The sequence below is a fragment of the Stigmatopora nigra genome, chromosome 9, assembly GCF_051989575.1.
Source record: "Stigmatopora nigra isolate UIUO_SnigA chromosome 9, RoL_Snig_1.1, whole genome shotgun sequence".
NCBI classification, from domain to species: Eukaryota; Metazoa; Chordata; class Actinopteri; order Syngnathiformes; family Syngnathidae; genus Stigmatopora; species Stigmatopora nigra.
The window spans coordinates 5,222,841-5,245,878 of record NC_135516.1 but is presented as its reverse complement, the minus strand read 5'-3'; the positions used below and the strand labels follow the sequence as shown (position 1 = coordinate 5,245,878).

Genomic DNA, 23,038 nt, shown 5'->3' with positions numbered 1-23,038 from the left:
TGACTTGATTTCACGTGGGCCGGACCATTTTATATATATAATATTTAGATTTTTTTTTTTAAATAAAAGGATTAAAAGAACTGGAATAAAAACCTGGTATATTCAATATTTTATAGATCAAAAACAAGATTTATTTTAGCCTTTTTTATGTATTTTTAGATTTTACAAAATTATTTTTGAACTTAATAGACAGAAAAAAAATATTAAAAATAGTTATTGATTTAAAAGGGGGAAATCAGGAAATTTAATATACATCTATACTCTTCATTTTAATTTGATCCTAAAACAGAAAGTCGGCACTCATGATTTACTTTCCCGGGCCACACAAAATGATGCGGCGGGCCAGATTTGGCCCCCGGGCCGCCACTTTGACACATCTGGTTTAGAGAATTCCAAATGTAATTGCACACCGTCACTCAAAACTAAATATTACTATTTAAATACCGTATATCTATTTATGTATTGTTTTTGTTTGCGTTTCTGCTGTCTTTGCTAAAATACTAGTTGCTTGAAGATTTATACATAGAGGGTAAAAAAAATACATTAATTAAAAAAAAGGGCTGAGCAAACCCGGCAACCTACTCTTCAGGGTTCCACAATAAATTCTAGGTCAAATTAATATTGTCCAAATATAACAGTTCAATAATTCAATAGATTCTATGTCACCACAGGAATTGTTTTGGAGGTTACATCGCGTCTGTCACGTCCACACTTTCTCCATGGTTCAAAAACATGTTACTTTATTTTTTTTAAAATAAAAACTTGATGGATCACTTGCCATTTCGGCTACAAAAAAATGTTAACTGTAAAAAGAGAATCGGACCTGTGCGGCAGCGTTGGGGGGCGTGGCACAAAACTTCGGCACGATTGTAAAGAAAAACATACTTTTACGATTAGGATACAAAACCATTCACTTCAAATTGAGGTGAATTAGTATTTTAAATAGAACAATAGATCGCATAAATGTAGACACGTTCAGCAAGATGCTATAAATCTACATGAACTGGTCCTTCGTACTGATCAAAATTATTTTTGCCACATTATAGCCTAGGGAAAAAATACATTTTTGGAATTAGCCGCCCTTCTGCGGTCGGGGTGTCATCTTTGACACAAGCTGAGTACGAATGATGACGCGATAACTTTTCCAGTAAAAACTCCCTTTATTTATCCACTTCAAAGAACAAGGACGTGACGAAACGCTGGTACGAATGTCCGCTGCGCTGTTTTTAAAGCTGCACCAGAGAGAGGTTACGAAAAGACCACCAAGAATGTACTCGGTACTGCCTCATTTTAAGCAAAAAATAGAAACCATTAAATGGAGGTGACGTCATACAAACGCGACGAGACCGATGAGGTCGAATGTCTGGAGCTCGTGCGCCTGTTCAACAATCTTAAATGTTTTGACACCATCTACCTGAACAATGTTCTGATTGACATGGAGGTAAAATTATTAATTGTACTAAAATAATAATCACAGTAATCACAGTCCAATATTTGAATCGTGATTGAATATTTTCCAGTGATTTCTACTGAAATATGTTCCAAGGGTAGCAAAATCAATGTCTTATTATTCTGAAACGAGTGCAATGGTTGTTAACATTCCCTCGAAATTTTAAACCATTAAAAAAAACTGCCAAATATATAAAATGAGGCTCAAAACAAGATTCAAGCAGTAGTCTCTGTTGACACATGGGGTGGGCGTGTCCGATACTCTGAAAGCATGGCCCAACTGTCAATCAAATTCACCAAATTTTAGATGAATCATGACAATATTGGCTCTTTGGACAAAATCATATTTGCCTGTATTACCAAGTAAACTATGATTCAATTTTCAATCCATTCAAGGGCCTTGGGTCAATGAAAAAAAATATAGTGCATATAGAGCTGAGCAATATGACAAATTGTTGACAAGTATGACAAGTTTTAGATTTTTGCAAAGTTTTCAGAACATTTACATAAAATGGGGAACAAGCGAGAGAAAAAATAACACAGGCTGTCTTCAAATGGGGACAGTGGGTAATGGACATTTTGAATAAGGCTTCTCTTTGCACACATGTATTTAAAATATGGTTAGGTGTTGATATTTCCAAGGATTTTAGGTTACACAAGGTCTCACAGACCTTCAAAAAGATTGATTTAATAATATATTACTTATAAATTATTTGTAGCACCTCTCAGAGAAAACGCGAGCCACATCATGATTTACAATTTTACCATAGTAACCCAACCGGCACACATTTGTACAAACTAACATGCTTTTCCCCCGCAGTTTAAAGCATCCCAGAGCATCACAGAGACTGACATTTCAATGTTAGAGTTCCTGCTGGACTACATGGAGGCAAACAACGCTAACCAACCCGATAACTCTGACTCGGACAGCACCGATTCTGGCAGTGACAATTCCATTCTGAGCACTGGTGTTGATGAACAAGACAGTTTTGGCGACTAGTCGATAAGGAGCTTGACTTTTAGTTGTTTTCTTTTTCTTTAATTCAAGACTTTTTGATCAGCAACATTGCACTTTCTAAGGATCGATCTCTCAGGATCTTAACAACTCATTTAAAGTTGTTGTTTTTTAAGTTTTACTAACTTTTTAACTATAGAAACTGTACCTCATATTTTTGCAAACCAAGTGGAAATATATATATATATAAATTTTATTTTTTTTAACTTTGCGACTGATGCAAAACAACCACAGCAAACCATAGCGGTGGAATTCCAGTTCAATTTCAGGCACAGGTGCTTGAGTTTTATTTTTATATATACATATATATATATATATAACCTGTTCTCATTGGCATATCTGTCCAATTTTGTTTATCTGTGAATTTGTTATCAAGGGCTGTTTTTACCCCTTTACCCTGGGGTTGCGCTGATGACCCCTGAAATAAATATATATTTACCAACTCGCTGAAATTCACCTGTTTTAGTTGTATTAAGGTACACAAAAAACTCAATTAGAAAAAAGCCGAAATTATAAAGGGTGTGTCCTATACATTAGAAAATAGGGCACTCAAATTTGAAATAAGTTATCTCCAGGTTATCATCTTTCAATTAAAAAAAAGGGGGGGTGAAACATTTCTGTATTTTATGCTCTAGTTGAGAGTTCCATGTGAGGTTAACTTTTTTCCTTCTTGGAAATCTAAATAATTTAAGATTAAGATTGAGGATTAGAAGAGCAGATGGAGGATTCCAAACAAATGTAGACAAAATGTGATTTAAATGTTGAAACTAATTCCATTTGTGGCAAACTGCCATTGATCCTCACAGCAGGTGGTGTGATTTAGCAACAGATTAAAAAAAACTAACAAGACGCTTTACTAGCACTTAACACGTCTTTTTATTGCCTCAACTCCTCAATCTTTAGGAATTTCCTTTTAACTATATTGAATTGAATGCTTTTATTGTAGTTATACAAGTACAATGAAAGTATCTGCATTGAATGACCTTCTTAACTTCAAATCTGAGACGCAAAATATCGTTTTAAACATTCATTCAGTCTTTTTCAGAAGTGCTTCTACTTGTACAAGGTTTGCAGGGGATTCTGGAGACTACCCCAGCTAATACCTTGGGACAATTGATTGTTCAACCAGCCTACGCTGCATGTTTTTGACATGTGGGAGGAAACCGGGGTACTCGGAGAAACCCCACACAAGCCCAGGGAGAAAACAGGACCCACTTGGGTTTGAGCCACAGAACTGAGACCTAATGTCCAATATAATACATTTGGAAATTTCTCTATATTTGCTTCATCAAATTAGGACTACATTTTTTGTCACATATTACAAAATGTTATTAGCAAAGGTTCAGTGATATTGCTTTAAAATCTACAATTTCTGAAATCTGATTTTGAAAATTAATAGATGTTCCCTTCTTTGGAGAAAAATACTATTATTCAAAATAAATACTTCAACATTGTGATTGCTGAATAATTATCAGACCAACAAAACTGTTTTGTTGTTTCACAAATAGTAGAATTTTTGGGAAAATGAAAACTTCCATCTGGAAATGAATGTCCTCTCGAACAACCGCTAAACATATTTCTTAAACAAAAATTTGAGGTGAAAAAAAATGATTTGTCAGAATCAACGTTAGGCATTTATTATTAGACCTTACTTTTTTTTGGCAGAAACACGATCGTTACTAGGCCTCAATGTACCCAATGAGATATCCAGTGATTGTCATTACAAACACGAGTGACCTTAACCCAGTAGCTCTTTCCCATCCCTTCTGGGGTCATAGCCAATGAACTATACGTGAGTATTTGTACAATGAAGAGAACAGTGTTTTTAGGTTGAACCTGTGCACAAAGCACCCTTTCATTCCTGTAATGTAAATACCACCAGTAAGAGCAGGGGTGTGTGTGTTCATAAGCAGGCATGTATGTGTAGGAGCCCACATGACTCGGGCATAAGTCACCACAACAGTACAAATGTCTTCGAAATATTCTTACTGTAGCTAAATCAAATAAGGAAAGTTGCTTGCAATAATTAAAAAAAATTATAACTACATATTGAAGCTTGATTTTTATCCAGCAATAAGGCCAAATACATATTCTGATGGTTTCAACTGTAAGAATACCCCTTGGTAAACCTTTGTTTGCAAAAAGACAGGGAGTCAGTCCTCAATTTAAATGAATATATTCCAAGCATGCCCTCCATTGAAACCTTCAGTTTATCTCCAACACTCTTAGTAAATTAGAGAGTTAAACTAAACACGAGGAAGGACACAAGCATCCCCACGAGCCACCACAGTATTGCCATTATGGGCGTTTTTCAGTGGTCCTTCAGTCCACCATCCTGACAGCCTTATGGTCAATTACTAGCTCTGAGTCCTAATGACAACAATAATAAGCACTGTTGCCTTGTGTTTATGATCAAACCACAGTCCTCCGGTCACTCGAATCAGCCAAAATGCTCCTCTTGTAAACTATGTTTGCATTAAAATTGAACAACAAAATTAGTTTTGCAATCAACCCAATAAATGAGGAATCTCTTTAAGCATCTATTAAACTGATCAATTTGTGACCTTTAAATGAAGAACTTTAAAAATTATTTTTGCCCATAAAGATAACCTGAAAATGATCCGCGCCGATTCTTAATCGAGTGAACGGATCACAATGGCACAAAAACAACATGTAAAAGAACAGCACCTGAGCACACTGTTAACAATATTATATAAAAACTATATACGGAAGTTGTGTATTTAAATCCCTTCAATAATAGTGATGCTAAATTATCAAAACATTGTGTTATCATTTCACCATTGGTGGATGCCAGCCATCAAGTGCTTTTCATACTAAAAATATTTCACAAACAACACATAACACAACTATATACTTTTATATCTGGAGAAAACCTACCAAACCGTCAATCTCAGAACAGCGAGCCGGGCCACCTGGTACCTTTCATAGTAATAGCCAAGACAGCAAGAACAAAAACATTTTGAACATGAAAGCGCTCCATCTGGTGAAATGTGAAGCCCTTTACACCAAATTTTTGACTTTCAATAAATCCTCCTGCTAAGAAATCCTCAAATATTTCAACAGATCTACTTATTGAAAAAAAAACTGAACAGAGAAGGAGTTGGAGGGAGGGGGGGTGGAAGAGAAGAAAACCTGAGAAAGGCTCAATGGCCTTAAACAATGGCGCTATTGAGAGAAATCCTTGTATCGTACCATGCCAGGCGGACGCTCCACAGTCCTGATTCTAAAAATAGTCAACTTGACATATGGGCACAAACAAGAGATTAGTCCCTATTTATTCTGTTTATTTAAAAAAATAAAAGCTTTTGTGCAGAATTGTTCTTCCCCAATTGATAAATAACAAATGGGATGGGAGGATGCTTTTCAAGGGGGGCAAACAGAACAACCATCCATAATTCAACAGGAAACATTCGGTGGCGACATTATCTCACGTGACATCCCATGTGGGGATTCCGGCTTTAAAGTTCCGAGATTGTTCTCTTATCGGACATGAAAAACTGGGTTTTTTTGGAGCCTATCCCAGCTGACTTTGGGCCAGAGGCGGGAGACACCCTGAATTGGTGGCCAGCCAATCGCAGGGCACAAGGAGACAAACCACCATTCATGCTCACACACATACTTAGGGGCAATATAGAGAGTGTCCAATCAGCCTACCATAAGTGTCTTTTGTAATGTGGGAGAAAACCCTGGAGAAAACCCACGCTGGCCTGGCGAGAACATGCAAACTCCACACAGGTGGACCGATCTGGATTTGAAAAATTAAAACAATCATAATGCAAGATTATAACTGGAGTGGTTACAGCTAAGATTTTCATTCCAGTTTGGAAAATATAACTGACTCAAGTCTATTGCTTTTGTCTCTTGGGGCCTTCCCAGCTGTTGACTTTTACATTCCGACCGGTCGGCACATGTTGCGAACGAGGACACCAACGCCCCCCGCCTGCCTTTTCTCGAAACACCAAAAGTTGATCCTATGACCAAATTGTCCTATTTATGTGTTTTGTAGCTCCAGGGTTTGGATGCAGTTGTGTCAGAAAAATCCTGCTCTGACAAATGCTTCCTTCTGACCTGCTTTGCCCCATTCAGTTTACACAGAAGAATGCTGCTGTTCTAACGGGTCTACTAGAAGTAGAGCACGCAGAACTAGAGCGTGTAGATGCGCTCTGTTAAAGCGGCCGTCAATCAAGGCAACCCAATGCAGATTGCATGTAGCCAGAAGTGCGGGAGCCATAATGAAATTGCACATGCCGTGTAGAAATACAATGCATCCGGAAAGTTTTCGCAGAAGTTTTTTAACGGCATGTTGTTACAGTCTTTGCGCCAAAGAATGGATTGTGTTTATTTGACTGGTGTTGACTCAAGTGTCTATCCTAACTTGAAAACAGAAGTGAACCTTATGTCACAGAATGGAATTTCCTATTCTTAAGTATTACTTATCATTTTTAGCACAACTATGGTTTATAGTATATATTCACGATTATCTTCACATTTTCATTTCAGAGTGGAAAGCATTTCCACATCAACATCCTGCTACACTTGCATTGACACGTTTCCTCTGGTTTTGTCTGGACAAGCATGTCTGCCAATTTGTATACCGTATTTTCACGACTATAAGGCGCACCTAAAAGTCTTAAATTTTCTCCAAAATAGACAGGGCGCCCTATAATCCAGTGCGCCTTATATATGGAAAAAAAGTGCCATTCATTCAGGGTGCGCCTTATAATGCGATGCGCCTTATAATGTGATGCGCCTTATAATGTGATGCGCCTTATAATGTGATGCGCCTTATAATGTGATGCGCCTTATAATGTGATGCGCCTTATAATGTGATGCGCCTTGTATATGGAAAATACGGTATTTAGCTTCTACAGTCAAGTTTGAAATAGAATAAGGCTGGAAAACAACAAAATCTGTACTGACACTGATAAATGCAAAAAGATAAATTGAATAAACAATAGTACTTCAACAAATAGTGGCCTCCACGCAGAATAAAAACAAAAAATCCTAAAAAAAAAAATTTAAAAAACGTACTGTATTTTCACGACTATAAGGCGCACTTAAGTCTTAAATTTTTCTCCAAAATAGACAGGGCGCCTTATAATCCAGTACGCCTTATATATAGAAAAAAATGTCATTCATTGAGGGAGCGCCTTATAGTCATGAATATACGGTACATAGCATCTCTGAGCACCTCATTAGTTATGCAATTCCATACAAGTTAATACAAATATGTTGCTAGATCACAATAAGGCACAATAAAAAGTGTGCATTATTTCCTCCCGTTTGTCACCGTAAGCTGATAGCGAGCGGTCGTATGACGACAAATGCAGTGCTTGGAATCTTTTCCCCAAAATAATCCAACACTGCTGCTAGGTTCACCAAATGTTCCCAGGCACTAGCAAATAATCCTCTTGTTCCCAAAATACTGAATGAAAAATAAATAAATAAATGCAGTGCTAGTCTTGTGGCATTTTGGTCACTCTTTGTCACGGTATTGTGACGCAACATGCAGCTGCATGGCAACCAAGCCAAAAAACAAAAAAAGTCCAAAATGGCATTGTGATATTACCTTTATCAATTGGACTGGGATTGGTAATATCATCATGTTAACATTCTGTGTATGCTAATCTTAAATTTAAAAAAAGGGCTTAGTTATGTTATCCTAGTTGATATATAAAGTAGATATAGTATTCTCTCTTTACATACCTCTCTGGTATAACTCATCACTAAAAGCTGTTTCTTGAGAAATTGCATTAACAGATGACAACAGTCACAGAGGATCAAAATCCAATGCTTTAGTTGGTCAGGCTTGTTGCGCCATAAAGTGCAAGTGACCATTTTAGGCTTCTATTGCTAATTGCTGGCAGCCACAAGATAAATGCGTCGGTTCAGTGACAAAGAATCCAAAAAGACAACGATTGGTCCCCATGGTAACCTCACATGTATCAGTTAAAAGGACACACGCATTGGAAGCGATGGCGGTGGGTTGGGGGTTGATTTATGAACGTAGATTAATGATGACCGTCTCTACTTAGGATGATGAGGCTTTATGAGCTAAATTTAGAGCACAGTACTTCCTTTGACAGCCTGGTGATGATTGGCCCGAGGGCGCAATATACCTCAACTTCATTGCTTAGTTATCTCATACCTGCTCCTTCCTCCTCAAGAGCCAATAGATGCAATTAAACAATAAGGGAAAGCATCCAATTAATGTCAATTACATAGTACAGTAGTCTCCACTGGATATTTAAGAACAATTCAGCCCCCAACATCAGTTCGATAGACATGAAATTGACTGGACATGTCTGTCTTAACACAAGCAGACAAAATAATCTCAAGGATCAATCAACTGCTCATGCAATTCAACATACCACACAGATTCTGTCTGCGTTTCAAAATATGGGGGCTTTTATGACAAAATATTGTGCAGCAAAGTAACAGTGGCAGATTTTCACAGTAATCATCACCCAGAAGCTAAGTTGAAGTCAATTTAATAATGTTAGCAGTTGCACCGTTGTCATTTTAAACTGGCACTGAAAACGTCCTTAAAATATAATTGTCATTTTGCAATATGGTTCATCTCAGGTCATGCTTCCCTCATGCTATACAGCCGTTTAGCCTTTGGCATTGATACATAAAACGCGGGTGAGGCAATGCACCACCCTCAAGGAATGTGATTAACAAAAGGAGACAGTACAAGAGTACGTGTGGTTGACATGGAAGAGCAATGAAAAATGTCAGGGATTTGATGGCGAACCTGTTCTGTCTTAATAGAGCTCTATTAGTTTCAAATTGACGTACATTTAATGTACGTCCTTTTGTTTGGGTGAGCACCCTTACAGTGACCAGATATTCACCAAATGTGTCCTGTGCTTTTTATAGGTGAAACCTTTAAAGGCATAGGTCAAAGAACAAGATGGCAAGAAGTTCTAGATATGTCATACTCAAAAATCCTAAAATGTTTTATCCAATATGAAGCTGTACATTTAAAAGATTGCTTAAGCTTCAGGTTTATCTGGAACAAAACTTCAAAAGGTTTGGGAACAAACCCCATTGAGTCAAATGCAAAAAGGATTACTTTTGTTCTAGTTCAAGTTCTCCGCCTTGGTCAGGATGTATTTTTTAAAGGTGCGTTTTGAACTCCCGAGCAGAGTCAGCGTCACCAGGATCATCGGGGAAGCTCTTAATCCTGCATTGTGCCGGTTATGGAAGCTGCGACCTCTGGCTGGAGACAAGCAAATGAACCGGAATGCCATCAAAGCGGATGACTAAATCAGGAGTAGGCTCTTATCAACAGAATAGTACCAACATAAGCAGCATCATTCCAGGTAGGATCGTATGACACCTCTTACAAAACTGACTTAACATGAGACTCCATTAAATGTATTGTACAAAATACCAATGGTCTTTAGGGTTAACTTTTCTACGATAGTGACAGTTAAACATTTAACACCATATTCATCATAGAATGTTCCCACATTTTCTCAGTCCTCAAAAGCATTAAGTAACACAAGCCTAGCAACAAAACAATGAGTAAAAAAGAACTCCAAAACTTCAAAAGAATAACCCATTAAAAAGGTCATCAACACTCTTGACAAAACAATTGTAGCTCTCTTATCACAAACTAGTCTCTCTTTACTGCATCTGCTCCACTTACCAGACGTTTCCTCTTCCAAGCCAAAGCAGAGTAATAATCAAATTTGCTGAGCATAATTTGCAATTGCCTTCAAGTGTTGTCATCTGGGTCTCTAAATGATCTCCACACGGTTAACGTGGCTCATTCTTGAGGCTGGATTTGTGGCACCAGAGCACTTTTCATTTACCAAGAACAACAGGGCAGAGTATTGGCACCACTGCTTTGAGAATTTTATAGAAATGGTACAGTTTGAAAAACGGTAATAATTTCCATCTACGTCAATACAGCCAAGTGTCAGTGATTGGATTGGATAAAGTTATCCAACCCAATCCAATCACTGACAATTGACAGTTCTGACTGGTAGTTAGTGAGAGAATCAACACACAAGGCAAGAAAATGAAGTGACCCAATTAATGAAAACGAAGGCACACACATGTTCAGCTCATTTTGGTTTCTTCTCCTCACCTGCAAATTGTTGCCACGGCCACCTGGACAGACCAGGGGACTTTGGATTTGCAATTAAGTATTTGTGGTCCAAGTTTTGCTCCTACAATTCATTAATTCATTATCGTTATCCATACTGCCTTTTCTCACGAGGGTTGCAGGGGTTGGTCCAGTCAACTAGATTAGATTAGAACTTCATTTTATCCCGTACTTTGGAAATTCCATTGGTTGCAGTTGCAAGACAGTAGCATGTACAGACACAGAAGACATTGTAGAACAAGTTAAATAAAAAACGTATTTAAAAAAAAAAAATAAAACTACAAGCAGATGGTGTACACTGTACACCCTTCAATAATGGCCAGCCAATCTTGAGGAGAAAACCAAAGTACCTGGATAAAACCCACACAAGCCAGAGATCCACATGCAAACTCCAGATATGAAAGTTGAAACCTCCCTCACATTAAACCCTCCATCTTAGAACTGTGTGGCCAACGTGCTAACCACTTGCCCACAAGGTCTCCTGCAATTTTCTGTCAAAATTCAGTAAACTAGGATTAAAGACACACCAAATGACAAGCTATGTCCTCATTTTTAATTGTCAAGCCCACGATAGACCAGACGTTTGTGTGGTAAAAGTCAAATGAACCATCCCGACATGTGATACCCCACCGCGGCCTTGCGGCTTCAGTCCTCCCGAGCGACAACTGTGGTGAAGTTTCCAAGCAGTTTTCCATCAGGATGCCGTCATATTATATACTAGCAGGAATTCACACATTTTTTTCCCTCTTGGCAGTCTCATTGTTCAGGTATGAGAGGACTTTTCTGGATGTCAAAGCAAGCGCGCTACTTTTCCATTTTATCCAGGAAGCATTCCTCTGTAATGACAGAGGAAGTTACAGTACAAGCTGCTACACATAAACAGCAAAGCAAGAGAACCCACCCTGAGCTCACTTAAGTAATGTAGTCTGTTATTCTGAAGTGGATATATAAGTACTATGAGGTTAATATTGCTCATTGAACCCAACCATGAAATCACATCATGCAAATCAATAATATAAGTACCTTTTGTTTCTAGTCTGCATATATAGAAAAAACAAATCACATTATATAGTCAAGTTTACATTTTCCTAGAAGAAATCAAAGTGCCTAATGAATGAAAACAAATTCATTTTTTATTGAGCAAAATAATCAATTGTGCTCTGCAATAGCCCATTTGCAAGTTTCCTCTGGATAAGAGAGAAGAAAATGTAACAATACCCACATAGTCACAAGATGATCTGATATGACATATTGATGCAAAATGTCTGAACACGTCTGGTGGAATTTGATGAAACTTTTCAATTTAATTCAATTGAACGACAGGTTAATTAATCACCTAATCCGTTTATAAATCACCACAACACTTATCTTCATTAAGGTCAACGTCAGGTGAGCTCGTGTTGATAGCAGATGACTTTAAATCATAAGCTGGCAACATGCCCATTGAAACAATTGTGTAGTGCCTTGCCTAATCAGAAAAAAATGGGGAGAAAAACAGTCACCACCTCATTTTTTAAATTTTTTACTTCAAAATATCCATTCTGCATCAATTTCCAAATAGTTGACTCGCAATCAAAGTACAATATCAATCAACCAAAAAGGGTCAGTCCCTTTTTAAAGCCATCTGCGATCAAAAACGGACAAAGCTTTTTTGGTTGCCTCGTACCCACAGAAGTCTATTGATGCCACAGTGGTATGCTTTCCCTATTTTTTTTTTGCTTTATTCAATATTATCACAGTTTTGGCAACATTCGACAATGAAAACCCAGATGAATATGCTTTCAAAAGTCTTGAAAGGGGTGCGTCAAGTAAACTAGTTCTTTATATACTTAGTGAGCCACTAATGTAAAAAGAATATAAACAGCAATATAGTGACAGCCTTCACTTCCTGTCAAACAGCCACACCCCCCGCAGACAGGGCGTCAGTTCGGCCGAGTGAGGAAAGCGTGGCCTGAAGCGAGAAAAACACGACCACACAAGTTTGATTTAATAACACGTGCACACCTTTCAAATTAAATATCAAGCCCTGGAAACCTAAGTAGTCTGCTGTCAAAATACATGTAATAAGCATAGAAGATGTTCCTTAGTGAGTTGTAATATGTTTAAAAAATAAACACTCTACGTTGTAATCAGTTTCAAGGGGATTCTCTCATTCAATATACCTACCATTACTTTAATCATATCAAGTTAAAAAGCCTTTTGAGATTATATGAGTAACATTAACTGAATGATACAAAATGATTATCTTAAGTAAATAAAACTTTTTTACTCTAGTGAAGTCACTATTTAACAACTTTCTGTTTGATGAAAACAAATAATTATTTCTGAGGTCATCGAAGCAATCTTGTAATTAGGAACTGGTGAGTCAATATTCTAAGATGACTTAAAATATGACCAACAAAGTGTTTACACTCAACATGATAGGTAACTATGATCTACTGGTAGCTTCTCCCTCATTTTAAAGTTCCTCAAATCACTCAATGAGTTTATTGATTGATACCATTGACAGTGGCAGATGCCCAATTCATTATAACAGTTCTGTTAAAGGCATCTAAAATGGGGAAAAAACATGGTCAGAAGCATTTAAATCCATTTAAGAGTCGGTGTTTCTTCCACAACTACACAACTAAAAAACTAAGTTAAAAGAAACTTAGAGACACATTTAGAAAGCACTCTCCAAACATTGATTCCAAGTATTTAGGAAAGGAAATAGCAATGGCAAGATTCCCCACTTTTCCCAAGTGACCCCAAAATCACAATCCTATAGTCTAACTCGCCTTTTTTGTCTTTTTAAAACTTGTAATTTGGAACATGACCAACTAAGGGAAACACAAGGAGCCAGCACAATGGAAACTTGGCGAATTGTTGTAAATTTGCCATGTGGCGTGCACACGCGCACGCGCACGACCAACCGTCCCCCGCCCCCCTCACTTGGCGTCCCCAAAGCTAGCAGCAACAAGTCGGCTAGTTAGCCAGGCGTGCTAAAATGCTAAAAACAAGAAGACGACTGTAGTTACCTTGGCGATGGCCTTTTTGTACCTCATGACGGCTTGTTTTACGAGCGCGTGCACGTGAATGTTACCATCCCCGCACGGCACGACCACGCGCGTGCGTCCAAAGCACACCGTCACTTTCATGGTGTCCTTCCACACCCGCTCGAAGCTCCCGAGCCCGGCGAGAAGAGTCGGAATAAGTCCACGAGCTGCATGGGGCAATGGGGATCAAAATGGGGGTCTCGGATCCGTTCGATCTCCGACTTTTAAAGTGTCGATTTGTCTCCCCCGCCGCCAGACGACATGATTGTTTGCTATGAGCTTGTCTTCCTCTCTCGCTCTCTTTTCGGACCACCTGTTTTGTGGAGCTCGTTATGTCTATCCTCCTCCTACTCTTTTTCCTTTGCTTCCCGAGCTCGTTCACGACGCTTCCCAGCGCGTGCACGCGGAATGAGGCGTTCAGACCAGCTCGGACAATTGCCTACTTGTAAAATTCACCTTATTAATGAAATAAATTGTAGTATACACGAAAAAAATATGACTATTTTTTGCCAAATCAAATGAGATCATCGATCATCAATACAACAAAACCCCATAATTTCAAAGCCACTGTAAATATCTTTCTTGACAAAAAAACAGGCACATTCTAAAGAAGATATTAATATTATTTGAAATTGTCTTCCCATTTTTATTCCCAAACATTCATTAATTTTCAACAATTCCTATCCTGTCAGGGTCGTAGGGTGCTGGTGTCTATCCCAGCAGACTTCAGTGAAAGGCAAAGTACTAGTATACATATATTTAAACTGTGTTCCAGACAGACAAATACAGATAAGAACTCTTCAAAAAATGATACTAAACCTTTTTTTGTACCAAATATTGTCATCTTTCGGGATTTTCAACGCATTCCTTTGCTTTTTTATATTATTTATGCGGAAACATGGCCCTCGCTAAAATGTCAAGTCGCTCTCATAATATTGTGGTAAAAATATAAACAACGATCTGGGTCAGAAGTGTTGTTTCTGTGTTCTTTTACTATCAGCGCTGCTTATATTTAAATGCAATACATGAAGAGATGATATTTATAAACTTTGAAATACAATAGTACAGTGTATTGTTTATTTAATAACATCTTTTTTAAAGTGGTTAAATAAAGAAGCATTTAGCAGTCTTTCTGTTTTATCTGTATGTTAACGTTGCCATTTTTCCAAACAGGCTAACTGAACAAAAATTATTTCTAAAGTTGACAAAATGGTGAATAGCAATAAAAAAAATTCCAGTGGAACAATTTTCTTTTGATTGGGCAGCGCCCTCTAAAGTAATGCAAATGCATAACAACTTCTGTGTTCGCTTGTTGCTATGGAAACGTCTCTTCATTTAATTGCTAGACCGCAATGGACCACCGACCTCCTAAAACGGTTTCGCACGATGACTATACTGAATCCAAAACGTTAAAAAATAATTTTGTTACGCTTAAACACATCCAGGTTGTCAAGTGAGGGTTTTACTTAAAAAAATGGAAGACATGCAAAAGTGATTATCAAAAGTTGCACAAAAGATGACAACACGCTGATAATATTACTTTTTATGCGTTGATTACTATTTAGAATTGTTCCCAAATAACTATACTGTACTTCAGGCCACTTTACTGTATAATGTTGGACACTTCTTTTGATCCATTTTCTCTGGGTACTCCCACATTCCAAAGACATGCATGGTAAGATGATTGGACTCTAAATTGCCTCTATAATATGAGTGTGAGCGTGTTTGTCTCTTTTCTGCCCTGAAATTGGCTGGCCACCAAATCAGGGTGTCCTCTGCCTCTGGCCCAAAGTAAGCTGGTATAGGCTCCAGCACCCCCACGACCCTAGTGAGGATAGCAGTTCAGAAAATCATGAAATCAAAATGTGGGTTCCAATTCAGGATTTAAGGGTAAAGTTAATATTTCGAGTTAATCAAAAATGTTTTGAGAGATTGACAGCGTTTGAAAGAAAAGTTAGTGTTTGGAGTTAGGATTTGAGTGTATTGTTTTAGGGATTTGAATCACAATTCAACACGCTTAGTCTTCCTAACTTGACCTATAAGTCATATTTTGTGGTCCCGCCCCCTTCTGTGGTAGCAGCCAATCAGAATGTCGTCTTGTTTGTCGGTTCCTTCCAGTTGCGTCACTGCTTCTAAAAATAAGCACGACCACCCCTCCCTCCTTGACATTTTGTTCCTCTGGAAGAGGAGGCGCTCCAAACCCAGCGCGTCCACACTGACTTCGGCGAGCGCCGGTGACGTCACAATGACGTCAATGTCGGTAATTGTAATCCGGCAGCGAAGTTGACGAACCGCCAGAGACGACGCAAAACCGCCAGAGAAGCGAGAGCGGCGCGCCTTTGAGATTTTAGCCGGCCAACGAGACCGTGGAAGCGCTTTCTTTTTTGTTTCCTTTCTTTTTTTCGGTTCTGGCTTACTGGGGAACAACAATGGCCGTTACCGGGGATGAGACCGAGTCAGGTAAAGTTTTTGGCCATGTCACTTTGTCCCTTTTTTGCTTTATTAACATTGTCTTTAAAGTTGCTTCCTCTTCGTCGTCGTCCTCCTGCTCAGGCTCGCTTGCGCATGCGTATTTGAACCACTGAGCAACAAGTCCAAATGCGTCGGTTCCAACTGAATTATAACACCGTTAATTTTAACCTATTCATTCATATTTAAAGAGTTATTCAACGTGTTGTGTGAGCCACGTGCTATTGTTGTGTTAACGTGTGGTGAAAAAAGTTAGTTGGCCCGTCTGCTAGCGAGCAACACGTTGTTGTTAGGCAAACTGATCTTCAAGGAAGCCAGGGGGCGGGGATTGGCTGAAAAAAATGCTGCTTTGACGTCATCGTGGCTTCCTGGAACAGAAGGAGGGTGGACTGAAAGACGCATGTAGTGACGTAATCACGACCCTCTGCATGAGTGGGTTAGGCTGAGTCATCATTCATTCCAAAGCGTACCTTTTGAGTTATATATTCAATTTTAACCAATTCCATTCCAAAATAAGTGCATTTAAAATTCATTATAACCAATTCCATTCCAAAATAAGTGTATTTAAAAGTCATTAGTGATTAGAAAGTAGGGAATAAGTCATAAAGTTGACTATAATTTGATGGTGGTAATAATGTGTCCGCCTTCCCTTAGCGGCCACAGGTGACATCCCTGCCTGCCAGTTGCGCTCACCCACCTCAGGCCTGAGCATCGTGATGGCAGCGGCATCCCCGGGTCCCACGCACAGCCCCCTGCCTCACCACACTGAGGAAGTCACTCGCAAGAGGGAGGTCCGGCTAATGAAGAACAGGTAGAAGAGCAAGTCGAGATGTAACTTGCGTGTAACAACTATCCACCTCTAATCATTGACTTTTTTTCAGGGAGGCTGCACGAGAATGCCGACGGAAAAAGAAGGAATACGTCAAATGTCTGGAACACCGCGTTGCCGTGCTGGAAAACCAAAACAAAACATTGATCGAGGAGCTCAAAGCCCTCAAAGACATTTATTGCCACAAGGGGGATTAAGACCGAGCAATACCCGTCCTCCTTTCTCCACCCCAGACAGACCCCCCCCCAATCTATGTCCCAGCAATGCCCGTTCTGGTTTGGACTCCAATCCAAGGATTTGAAAGAAAAAAAAACACGCTTGTGGCATGTTGGGTTTCATTCCTGACGTTTTTTTAGTCGAAGTAACGTACATTATCTGCATGACTTATTTTCCTGACCTATGAATTAGAAGTTGGGGGGCTTTTATCGGTTTTGATAAGGTCCAGAAGTCATCAATAATATTCTTACTTAACAACAACATTAAAAAGCTCATTGGCTAACATTGACAGCAATTAATGTCCAATCCATTTCGACCTGCAGATTTAAAATCAATTGGATAACTATTGTTATCAATGGCGGTGTATGATTTAAAAACCAGGGGTTGCAATGGAAACAGCAGCGCTAAAGATGCTAAGCTTATTCCTGCTAAATGCTAACCAAGATGGTCTGTTTTGTCACAAAGTGTCGTTTTTTTTGTGTATGAAACCCTGCAACACGCTGCGCTAGCATTAGCATTGGCCAAGCTAAGATGTCAACATAAATGCTGTACTCCTGCCATTGAAGTCATTGTTTCTTTATTAGTTCTTTTTTTTAATCAAATTGTTCCAAATGTACCTTAATGAATAATCCACACAGGAGTATTATTTTTTATATTTTTTTTTTTTCTATTTGGGCTCAGCTGTCCCTAACTGCTCTCTTATAAGCACAATTCTATCAAAACCAGTCTGTCTTCAACATTAGGAGATCCATTCATTTTCGCTTTTTTGGCGTCTTATATTCAAGATTTTAAATTTCACTTGTTACATAATGTTTTTTTTTAGTTGCTAAATTAATCCTTCAAAGCACAATCAGCCAAAAAGCAGTCAGTTGATCTTTTTTTTTTTTGTTCTCTTTTGAATGACTCTTCAAAACATGAGCCCTAATTGTCTTTTTCTGCTTTTCTTTTGTTTCATTGTGATGTAAATAAAGTATTTTTGTGGTTAAAAGGCATTACTTTGAGCTTTTGTGTGTAAGATGGCAATGATGTCAATATAAAAGCCCCAAAGTGTGAAAGAAGGATCTATTGTTAGTCAATTTAAGAGTGGGTAGTGATCAATGGACTGGTCACAAGTCAGTTTGGTATCATCTATTTAACATACGCCTAAAAAAATGTAGTGTCCTCAATAATGCCAACATGTTTTAGGAAACCTGAAACAGAAAAAAAATTATTGCCAAAAAATTATTGCCTGTTTATTGGTCATATTTTTTTCCTTAAAAATGTGTGCAGATGGATTATGATTATTGATATATATTTATTTTTTATTTATTTATTTTTATTTTTTTTTAATCAGGAACACGGTTATTTATATAATTATTCGTGTATTTATTTATTAACTTAATACTTATCTATTTATGTCTAAAATGCCTTTCCTATTTCTGCACCCTCACCTTCTTGCTACTTACTGTAAGAACGAAATTTTCCGAATACGGGATGAATAAAGTTATCCAATCCAATATTTGTAGCCTCACCAAGGACGCTCCTGAGTAGGTTTCCAGGGCAACCAAGCTCGGAACAGATGACGCAGGAAATAACAATTTTGCTCTCTCATACTGCACTTTGCAGTACGGTTAATGAAGCCGAAACAGAAGGTGCATTTATTGTTAGAATGTAATCAAATTACATTTAGAAATAGTGTCCTTGCTGTTTTACTTTTAGAATATGGCATTCTTAATGTTATTGACTTCATCAAACATTCTAATGGTGCTGTAAATGAGTGGAATTTTCCACACAGGTCCAAACACACGTAAAAAAAAAATGTCAATGATAGTTTTCATTCTTATCAGTATTATGTCAACTGAAACCCTGCTCAATAACATTGAGGAAGTTAGAAAAAAAATTCTCAACTATTTCTCATACCATTACAAAATAATATTACATATGTAAGTATTGATCCTACTACAAAATCATTAAAAAAATATATATATAAATAAAATCTTAGAATGTATTATTTGTATAATATCAGACATGAAAAATGTACAAAGCCCTTTTCAATTAAATATAAAATCCTTAAAAGACATTTTGTCGGCCTCATAGTTATGGTGTCGTGGGTTCGATTCCAGGTAAGTTCTAACTGTGTGGAGTTTGCATGGTTTCCCCGGGCCTGCGTGGGGTTTTTCCGGGTACTCTGGTTGTTTCCTCCCACATTCCAATAAGATTTCTGTTCAATAATTATTAATTAATACTAGATATTTTTACTGTGTATTTCGTTACCACTAATGAAAAATGGGAAATGGGAAAAATGGAGAAAAAAATCTACAAATACAATTCAAATATTGGTATTTTTTGTAAAAATTCTGGGTTTTACAATTACTATAACGTGTTTTGTGTTTAGAAATGTATCGTTGATGAATGCACTCACTGTCATTTAGTGACCAACAGATGTCAGCAATGCACATACTCACATATTCTTTCTTGTGATGGTTTCAAAATCAACATTCATTCCCACTTTGGCCACCAGCCTGCCTAGAAAATAGAACAAAAAAAAACAATATTTTGGGTAAAGAAAGAGGAAATTAAAAGCGAGATTTGCAATTAAATCAGGTAAAATTATAAACAAGATTTCCAATTTTAATTTAGTTTAGTTTTAGGCTTTAAACTTTATAAACAAGAGAGGAGGAAACAAGACTGGCTATTCTCATGACAGTAAATTTTAATGACTTTACAAAACAACAAGGGTTTGTATATCCCAAAATGTAGCAGAACTGGAGTTTGCGTGGTACTTAAATACCCACAACAGGAAGTAATCAAAGATTGTTTGCAGCTGTTCTGACCTGACGGCAAGCCAGGAGGGACACATTTTCCGTTTTTTTTGGCTTACAAGATAAAAAACACCTTTTAGCATGCCAATGGATACAATGTTTCATTCATGCATTATCTGAGGTGCTTATTTTCGCATGTTCGCAGGGGTGCTGTAGCCAATCCAAGCAAACACATGTCAGAGGGGGATTGGGGTACACCCTGAATTGGTTGCAAACCAATCGCAGGGCACAAAGAGACTGACAACCATAAATGCAAACACTCATATTTTGTAGGGCAATTATTTTGTAGGGCAATATTTTCTCCAGTAGTATTGTTCTAAAAAAATGTGATTTGTATTTTTAGATCTGTTTCACATGTGGGGGCATTGTTTAATCCTTAAAATCATCACCGCTATTCCCACCAGCACGAACAGAGAACTCCAAAATTGTTCCCACCTACAATCTTCAATTGAATGTTGTCTTTTCAGTGTGTATTTTTATGTGCATGTTTAAATTCGATTTGACAGAAAATCGTTTACCACAAATTAAGCAAGCAAAAGGTTTCTCTCCAGTGTGTGTTCTCGTATGCAATGTTAAACTTGACTTCACAGCAAATGTTTGACCGCAAAGTGAGCAGGCAAAACGCTTCACACCAGTGTGTGTTCGCGTGTGTGTCGTTAAATTTCCCTTTCTAGTGAAACTTTGACCGCAATCTGAACACAAATAAGGTTTCTCGCCAGTGTGCGTTTTTGTATGAGCTGTTAAAGTTCCTTTCTGGGAGAACTTTTGACCGCAAATTAAACAGGCAAAAGGTTTCTCACCAGTGTGTGTTCTTGTATGCAAAGTTAAACTCGACCTATCAGCAAAGCTATTACCACAAAAAGAACAAACAAAAGGTTTCTCTCCAGTGTGTCTTCGGGCGTGTGTTGTTAAAGTTCCTTTTAAAGAAAATCTTTGGCCACACACTAAGCAGGCAAAAGGTTTCTCTCCAGTGTGCGTTCTTGTGTGTTTTGTTAAGCCCGACTTGACAGAAAACATTTGACTGCAAACTGAACAAGCAAAGGGTTTTTCACCCGTGTGTCTCCTGGTGTGTTTCCTCAAACCTGACTTTACGGAGAACGTTTGACCGCAAATTGAGCAGGCAAAAGGTTTTTCTCCAGTGTGCGTTCTTGTGTGTTCTTTTAAACTACATTTCATCGAGAAGCTTTTATCACAAATTGAGCAGGAAAAAGGTTTCTCACCGGTGTGCGTTCTTGTGTGCATAATTAGAGTTGACCGATCGGAAAAGCTATTACCACAAACTGAGCAGACAAAAGGTTTCTCCCCCGTGTGTGTTCTTGTGTGAGTTGTTAAACTTGACTTTTCAGAGAAGCTTTTCCCGCAAATTGTGCACGCAAAAGGTTTTTCTCCAGTATGTGTTCTTGTGTGAATTCTTAACGTACCCGCATCATAGAATCTTTTTCCACAAATTGAGCATGAAAATGTTTTTTCTCCAGTATGTGTTCTTGTGTGTATTGTCAAACTTAACTTTACGGCAAATCTTTTACCACAAATTGAGCAGCCGAATGGTTTCTCTCCAGTGTGTATTCTCATATGAATGTTCAAATTCCCCTTTAAATTAAATCTTTTCCCACACTGTGAACATTTCCAGCATTTGTCTTCTTTGGGATATGTCCTATCATCAGGAGAGTGTAATCTCAGATCCTCATTGTCTGATAGTGGAGCCATAAGACTGTTGGCTTGTGACGGACTACAATGCTCTCCGTCACTTTCTGTAGCAACGTGATGACTTGCGCTACTGCTTGGAGATTCTGCCTCTCTGTTATCCTTGCTAGGACCCTCGTCTGAATCTTCATTTTTAAACGGGATAAAGGTGATATTATAATTCTCTTCCTTCTTGAAGTTGTGCGGCTGTGGGTCTTCTTTCTCCTTAATATAGACAGGCTCTGCTTCATCTTCTTCTTTGGCAATTGGGAACTGTACCTCTTCCTTTTTAACATTTGAGAACTCTGATTTTTGTATCTCAGCATACAGATATTTTTCGCTGATGTCTGCAGGAGGAAAAAAAACAAAAATAAATTAATTTGCATTGCAGTCAGATTTTTTCATGCCATGACTTTGATGTTGAGGGATATTGTTTGATTGATGAGGTCATTGTGCGCCATGACTCAGTTTTTTTTACTTCAATTAACAGATGGAAATGAAGCTTTGGGGAAAAAAAAGAAACATGTTTTAACAAGGTCTGCGCAGTTTTGGATCCAAACAAGACGGAGTGTCACACTGCACATTTTTTGCTACACTTCGATTACAACAGTACTTGTATTAGCTTAATATATTTTAAAATGGTATTCATCTTTCTGTTTGTTTCATTAGAATATTAAATATGTACACTGGTGCTCCACTGTTGCTGTTGTTTTTTCTTACTGCTTTAGGACTGCCCACACCTGTTTTGTCTTGCGGCTGCTCGTAAACCAGGTCGAGAATGTGACGACTATGTTGCTCTTTCTGCTCTTTTCTTCCACAAAGTAGTTCATCCACGTACCCTGCTGTCGGCCTTGCACACATTTCCACGCTTTTTCCCTCTAACAAGTGCGTCTCTGTGTTAGCAGTAGTTAGCTAAGCTAACCAGACAGAGAAGCTTCAACGCTCACCAAAGCGTGTAAAAAAGACGAAAAGATAGAACTTACAGGCTGGTAAAGTAGTAATTGTCGGACTAAGTCGAGTTTTTAACCCGTTGACAAAATACTGAAGAGGAGTAATTTTATCCCACAAAGAGAAACAGCACTAATGAAAATAGATGTACACCGGAAGTTGTGCCGCGACCACCGACTGTAAAATAACTGCAAGAAGGGACGGACGGTTTATTGGGGAGGTGATATCAGTGCATATATTATTCCACGGCTTTCACTTGGCATTTAATTTTATTCTGAAAATGTTCTTATTGTTAAAGAAACAACAACTGTGATCTTTCACTGGTTTCCTCATTGCTACTGCTTATTTTATTTGCAACACACCCCTATACATGGTGACGTATTGGTGTAGTCCATAACATTTATTTTTCTCCGTTCTTTTTTATTTAATTTTCTTTATTAGTTACAAAAAAAT

At 38.1% G+C, this 23,038-nt stretch overlaps 4 protein-coding genes across 11 annotated transcripts in view; 2 read left to right on the top strand and 2 right to left on the bottom strand.

Moving 5' to 3' along the window:
- LOC144201437 (partitioning defective 3 homolog) overlaps positions 1–14,032 on the bottom strand; it is a 105,773-nt gene extending 91,741 nt beyond the window's left edge. For 4 of the 6 annotated variants that reach the window (XM_077724055.1, XM_077724057.1, XM_077724059.1 and 1 more), the window contains exon 1: positions 8,192–8,380. In XM_077724055.1, the coding sequence (XP_077580181.1) occupies positions 8,192–8,323 (132 nt within the window). In that variant the 5' untranslated portion in view covers positions 8,324–8,380. Of the gene's footprint in view, positions 1–8,191; positions 8,381–10,142; positions 10,212–13,621 lie in introns of those variants that run through there. The other 2 variants (XM_077724056.1, XM_077724058.1) reach the window with 2 other exon arrangements.
- Positions 1,263–2,771, top strand: LOC144202074 (uncharacterized). The gene is made up of 2 exons (XM_077725033.1): positions 1,263–1,441; positions 2,270–2,771. The coding sequence occupies exons 1-2, from the start codon at positions 1,316–1,318 to the stop codon at positions 2,447–2,449; spliced, it is 306 nt and encodes a 101-aa protein (XP_077581159.1). The 5' UTR covers positions 1,263–1,315; the 3' UTR covers positions 2,450–2,771.
- Positions 14,033–15,818: 1,786 nt separating the features above from the next.
- crema (cAMP responsive element modulator a) lies at positions 15,819–18,145 on the top strand. Of its 2 annotated transcripts, none has more exons than XM_077724027.1 (3): positions 15,819–16,099; positions 16,772–16,919; positions 16,990–18,145. In XM_077724027.1, exons 1-3 carry the CDS (start codon positions 16,069–16,071, stop codon positions 17,132–17,134), a joined length of 324 nt encoding a protein of 107 aa, XP_077580153.1. In that variant the 5' UTR covers positions 15,819–16,068; the 3' UTR covers positions 17,135–18,145. The 2 variants fall into 2 exon arrangements, with proteins under 2 accessions (XP_077580153.1, XP_077580152.1); XM_077724026.1 differs by having other exon boundaries at positions 15,829–16,099; positions 16,763–16,919.
- On the bottom strand, positions 17,186–22,764 carry LOC144201419 (uncharacterized). 2 transcript variants are annotated; one of them, XM_077724025.1, is made up of 4 exons: positions 22,378–22,764; positions 21,376–21,984; positions 19,598–19,658; positions 17,186–19,353 (listed from the first exon to the last, which is right to left on the bottom strand). In XM_077724025.1, exons 1-4 carry the CDS (start codon positions 22,496–22,498, stop codon positions 19,263–19,265), a joined length of 882 nt encoding a protein of 293 aa, XP_077580151.1. In that variant the 5' UTR covers positions 22,499–22,764; the 3' UTR covers positions 17,186–19,262. The 2 variants fall into 2 exon arrangements, with proteins under 2 accessions (XP_077580151.1, XP_077580150.1); XM_077724024.1 differs by lacking the exons at positions 17,186–19,353; positions 19,598–19,658 and having other exon boundaries at positions 20,252–21,984.
- Positions 22,765–23,038: the final 274 nt, after the last annotated feature.